The 6,000-nt window shown below is 39.2% G+C and overlaps 1 protein-coding gene across 1 annotated transcript; it reads left to right on the top strand.

Moving 5' to 3' along the window:
• The first annotated feature begins 332 nt into the window (after positions 1-332).
• On the top strand, positions 333-4,295 carry si:ch211-112c15.8. Its single transcript, XM_037684504.1, has 6 exons — positions 333-360; positions 446-514; positions 666-833; positions 1,225-1,262; positions 1,548-1,644; positions 3,976-4,295. Exons 1-6 carry the CDS (start codon positions 333-335, stop codon positions 4,293-4,295), a joined length of 720 nt encoding a protein of 239 aa, XP_037540432.1.
• Positions 4,296-6,000: the final 1,705 nt, after the last annotated feature.

The following is a 6,000-nucleotide window of genomic DNA, read 5'->3' as shown; positions in this document are numbered from 1 at the left end:
AGAAAAAGTGATCTCTGTTAAAAGAAAAAATATTGTGAACTTTTACACATCATTCTTTTTGTGGATGGTTTATTTTATAGATGTTTATGGTTATTTGCACTGGAGACCACACTGACCACTCTACGTCAGTGGTCCCCGACTGTTTTTGCATCTCAGACTGGTTTCAAACAAAAATACCAACAAAAACGTTCCCATAAACTAGCAGGGGGAAAGAAGTTGGTGCAAAAACGATGCTGTGCAAAAGGTTTTTTTTTTTAAATAGCAGAAATGTATTTTTCTGGGTAGCAGTTAGCTTCACTCCCTCATGAACACTTGTCAAACTCTTCAGATTAATGACTCTCATACCACAGTCTACTCCAGGTAAGATACTGACTACTCATAACTTTTTCACAGAAATTTTGAACTACCCTAATAACGTCTGAATAAATGTTTGCCTCAACTTTAGTTCAAGTGCCAGGAAGCGAGACTTCAACCAACACATCGAATCCTGCAGTAACATCAGTCCAAGGTAACTGTTAGTTTCATCTCTCTACTATAATAATACATAAATTATGTTTTAAGTCTCTAATTTGTAGTTCTGGCCCAGATTACAGAATAATCTGTTTAGATAATATATTACAGATTATGATTAGTGAGATCATGGCCGTTTCTCTTTGTTTCTGCAGCAAATAACCACATGCTCTGGTTGGTTTCTGTGGCGACTCTTGCGTCCTTTTTGGTGCTCTTTTGGTTTCTGATTTTCTGCGAGTGTACGCTCAGAAATCAAGACAGTTGTTCCTTCTGGAGGCCAAACAAAAATTCGGAAACACCTGCCCAGGAAGTAACTCTTAAAGGTAACCTGAATCCTACGTTTTATTCAAGTGCTAATTCCAAAGACCTGTGCAGACATGCAGCTCACTCATTCAGCTTTTGCTTTCCTCTTCACAAACCCGACAGCCTTTGGGTCATGCATTTCAAATTTTAAAGCGTTTTCATAAGTGCATTCTTTTCAAAGCTTTAACATTGAATAAAATAGTGGTTTAAAAGTAAACAACACTTGAATTGTGGTCATTTTATCTTGCAAAAAGGCTGCAGCACAACTAAACATAAAAACAGACACTCGTAAGAATCAACTGTAGCAGTTTTCAAAGAATTGTAGCAGTATTCTGGTTTGTAATGGCATTTCTGAGGTGAGCGTTTTGACACGAGCAGGAAACTCACAGATTATATCTTTCCTCCTCGCAGAGCACTGCAGTCATCACGGCAGCGCCCCGACCACGCTGGTTTGTGTTCAGTTTCATGTACTTTACGTTCTGTTCAGGTACTGTGGCTGTTATGTAGATAAGTGAGGATCCTATGAAAACGAGGCCACACACTGACACATTAAAGCCACTATAGGAGCAAAGTAACATGTTGATAAGGATCTTTCTAGTGAAATTAAACCATATTAAAAGTTCGAGGCAGCTTGCTGGTGTTTTTAAAAGGTGCTGAAGATTTTTGCACATGATGGAGACTGATTGACTGGAGGATATCATGTTTTACTTTATTTTTATTGTTTTTCTTTCAAGACATTTACCATTTCTGAGGAAACTCCCATGATGTTGCCATGTCAGGAACCACCTGCTCACATCTGTGGTCAAATGCCAGACAGTGTTCACACGCCGGGTAAGACCCGTTACCAGTAAGACCCGTTACCAGTAGGAATCCTCTGCTTGAAACAGATTTAAAGAGCTTCTCCATCCAGCAGTGGTTGATTGCTAATAAACCGAAAAGCTGAGAAAACCTTTCACGAGGCTTGAAATTTCCTTAAAACTGAACTTGGCACAAAAAAGGAAAGAAATTTGGTGGATCATTTATGTTCTGTAACAATGCGTCTTGGCAATAAATCATATTCCATTAAAAAGTCCATATTATATAAGCCCTGTATTTCCCTTTGAATGCTGAACTTGAATGTAATTCAACAGATATGAGTAGTGTACCATATTTTTCGGACTATAAGGCGCATAAGGCACAATATCAATGAACGGATCTGTTTTCATACATAAGGCGCACCGGATTATAAGGCTCACTGTCGATTTTTGAGAAAATTAAAGGATTTTAAGTGGACCTTATAGCCCAAAAAAAAGCCATACGTATATACAAAACAATTTAGATAAGATAAAACTTTATTGTCCACCAAGGTGAAAATTTTCCTTTGGATCTAGTATACTAGATACTAGTATTTATACTAGTATCACTTACTAAAGTTCAATGTCACAAGTCATTACGCTCGTTTGCTGTAAAATATGTGGTTGAAATTCAGCCAAGCTAAAGTCTCAGCAATGCTTTCCCTCCATCTGGTCATTGGTGTGGTGCAGTGTCTGAATTTCCAGTGCTGTCATCTTTTCAGCTGCGGTCGTTGTTCAACACTACGCTATCTTTAATCAGTTATGCATACAGAGGAGATAATGAAACTGCGTACCCTCATTTTTCACATCAGTCATAGTTCGAACATCAGAGGAAAGAGGAAATCAGATAGTAAATGCTCGTCTTTTTTTAATCTTATGCTAAATGCTAAACACTAGCTGTGATGTCATTTCTGTTACTTTTTTTAAGAGAAAATTGACTTTCATATAATTGGAGTTCAAGTTCAAGAATCTTTATTATCCCTGAGGGGCAATTTGTTTCACGGTCAGTAGGCTCATAAAACATTCATACTAGACAAGACATTGAGACATTAAAGTAACAGTGCAGAGATCATCACTGTTCGATCTCTACAGGAATGAATGAGTTTTTCAGTCTGTTCGTTCTACATCTGGGCAGCAGATACCTGCTACAAGATGGAAGCAACCTGAACTCACCATGGAGTGGTGATCAGGATCTGCCAGAATCAGCCTGGCCTTGTTCACTGACCTCACTTTGTGTAGATCAGTGAGGTTTTGTAGGACTATGCCAGCAGTTTTGCTGCACAGCCTGACAATCCAAACCAACAGATGAAGGTGAAAGTTAAAAAAGACTCAATAAAACATGAATAAAACATTCTTGTAAAAGTAGAATCAACATTAAAACCACAGAGCTTCTGATTAATAAAAAAAAAAATTTCTCTGGTAGGCCTTCTTACAAAGTGAGTTCACATGTGGGTCAAAGGTCAGTTTGTCATCGAGATCAATTCCCAGATATTTATATTAATGCACCACCTCAACAGCTTCACCGTTAATGACCACAGGAGCGGCAACTGAAGAGTCTTTTCTGAAATCAATGTCCAGCTCCTTTATCTTACAAATATTTAACTTTAAAAAGGAAGACTTTCTTTCTTCTATTTGAAAATAAATGTCAATAGAGTCAGCGTCAGAGATTCTTTATTGTCATTATGTATGTATTATGTGGGGGAGTGGTGGCGCAGAGGTTAGAGAGGTGGGCTTGTGATCCGAAGATCGCCGGTTCACGCCCCGGCCCCGACAACATCAAAATTGTGGGTGGGGTAGGTGAAACACCCACACTTGCCCCCACCCTCATTCGCCCCACTCTGGGCCCATGAGCAAGGCCCTTAACCCCCACCATGTGCTCCCTAAACAGGTCTCTCTTGAAAATGAGTTCTCGTGGCTCAATGAGACTAACCTGGATAAATAAAGGCTAAATGAAAAAAAAAAAAAAAAAAAATGTACACAGGGTCCCAGTTACATCCAACAATAAAATGTAAAAGAAAATTAGTAATAAGATCTAAGATAATGAAAATGTCTAAGAAAATGTCTGCCTGGCATCACTATAAATCGTTAGGAACTTAAGGGAAGATCCTTTATGCTTTTACAAAATGCTGTGAAAAGATTAATCACAACAAACCTTCATCTAAGTTACGTTTATTGGGACAATATGGTTAAAATGCTTATATAACCTTATAAGCATTGTGCTTTTTCTTCTATATTTAAAGTACAGCTCACAGGACTTTCATTATTTTCTTGTCCAACCTTTTTTTTTGTTTATGTTTTCGCTCGCTTATCTGCGATTCCTTCCTTCCAGCTACCAGACAGGATGAGCAGTCAGATCGCTGGCCAGCCATTGTGCTCTATGCGATCATCAAGGAGGTCCCCTTGCGTCGGTGGAAAGAGTTCCTGCGTCTGCTCTCGGTGTCTGACCAGCAGATGGAGCGAGTGGAGCTGGAGGCCGGTTTGGGTTCCATGGAGAAGCAGTATCAGATGCTGAGGCTGTGGAGCCAGCGCTCCTCGGCCAACCTGAACGACGTTCACTCCTCTTTACACCACATGGATTTATCAGGCTGTGCTCAGCTGCTGCAGGAGAGCTTGGAGAAACTACAGTGGAAGCAAAGGTTGACCGCATGAAGGTACCTTGCAGTATGAAGACAATGCAGGACTTTTGAAAGAGTGCACTTCATGATGCTGTTGTGAGAGCCAGTCCTTTGCATGTGGTCAAAGCCTTTTAGATGAGACGTTACTAATAGTTTCTAGGTGACACACCCACAAACAACTGCAAAGATGTCATGAATTGCACCCAAGTGATCAGAGAAAGTACATGACTATTTAAGGTACAGTGCAGATTTTTATAGACTTTATTTATTTAAAAGCACTTCATCCAAATTCACATTTTAAAGTAAGGCCTTTTCTAATATGTTAAAAGGTCTCCCTCCTTTCAAGCTAAAGTTTAAAACCAAGTTTATATTTATTGGTCAAACCCTGTAAATAACATTGAGCGCTCTCTCATCTATCAGGGTGTGTTGGAGCTCAGATACATTACGGGGATGACTCTCAGCTACTCTCGCTCTAAATTTGAGCTCAATATCAGTAAAAGTGATTGAGTTAGTGCTGAGGTGGCTGTCTTGAATCGAGTTTACTACAAATGAGTTTTAAGTGAGCAAACTGAGTTTCACTCATATCTGTTCAGTGGTTTGTGAGATATTTGGCTAACCAGCACAGAGTTCACTCCAACAGTTAAGGAGGGCAAATCGGTGAATACACGTTGGGGATGATTCATAGCTACTGCACGAGAAAGTGAAACTTGAATATAAGTTCAACCCTTTCAACGTAAAAATCGCACACATTTGATCAGATGCACAACTTTGAGCGTCAATCTGCCTCCCCTACAACAGGAAGCAGCTCATCTCTAACAATGATCTTCAATAATATGGTGAGTGTGGGGGAAATAAATAAATACAAATAAAGGAATCCATGTCTTTCAACTGTAGTCTTCTGCCAAGAAAGAGGTGAACAAAACACACCACTCTACCTCCAGCTTCTTTGTGTGGCATCTTTGAAAACTGCAGCAGCAGACAGCTGTGGTTTCTGATACATGAATACGATTGTTTATATGTGTGTGCAGAGAAATAAGGAAGTTGCACTTCTGTTTTCTTTCCTTAAACATCTAGGAATAGATGCTCGATTGATGTGTTTTAGTAGTTTGACCAGGCAAGCTAAAGACTCTGTGAGTTTTTGAAACTGTGCGGATATTTTAGGCTCAGCATCCACGATGTGTCTGATCGTACAGCTCAGATATGGATCGCTGTCGCTCACTGCACACTGAAATCCCCAAAGGACGTCAGATTTTCAGTTTCCTGCAACTGAACGTGTCAGGGTGCAGTAGGCTCGGGTTTTTTTTCCCCTCACCACACATATTTAGTTCAGACGGAGCTCTTGTGGTGCCTAGGTATCTCACTTTGAGAGGTTATGTGTCAGTTTAGTTCACTGACAGGAAAAAAAAAAGGATTTTCCAGTTTCAGGAGTTTATTTATAAATGTTTCATTACAAACATGTTTGGTCCTGAAATGTGCATATATGTTTATATATATAATACAGTCTTTTTTTTAATTATTGTATGCATTTATTTATGTTTTTCAATGATAATAAAGCTGTTTAGGGTTTGTAATTCTTGTGCTCACTGGTAGCTCCTGTGGTGCAAATTTATTATAAAGTTGTAATGTATTTGATCAAAATGTTGTGATGTAATATGTTAAAAATAAAAATGCTGTCACAAACCCAAAGTTCAAACTTAGTGGGTGTATTTGAAGCAGCAGCAGCCGTTGTGCAGGTGTCT

The sequence above is a fragment of the Nematolebias whitei genome, chromosome 11 (assembly GCF_014905685.2).
Source record: "Nematolebias whitei isolate Nwh7 chromosome 11, NemWhi1, whole genome shotgun sequence".
Lineage (NCBI taxonomy): Eukaryota > Metazoa > Chordata > Actinopteri > Cyprinodontiformes > Rivulidae > Nematolebias > Nematolebias whitei.
Note: the sequence above shows the minus strand (reverse complement) of the source record. Positions and strands in the feature narration are given on the sequence as shown.

What these genes read in the sequence shown, in the direction of transcription:
- si:ch211-112c15.8 (XM_037684504.1), top strand. Translation starts at nt 333, where the DNA reads ATGACTCTCATACCACAGTCTACTCCAG. An exon ending in CCAGGAAGTAACTCTTAAAG is followed by an intron (nt 834 to 1,224) that starts GTAACCTGAATC and finishes TCCTCCTCGCAG; the next exon opens with AGCACTGCAGTCATCACGGC. An exon ending in GCAGCGCCCCGACCACGCTG is followed by an intron (nt 1,263 to 1,547) that starts GTTTGTGTTCAG and finishes TTTTCTTTCAAG; the next exon opens with ACATTTACCATTTCTGAGGA.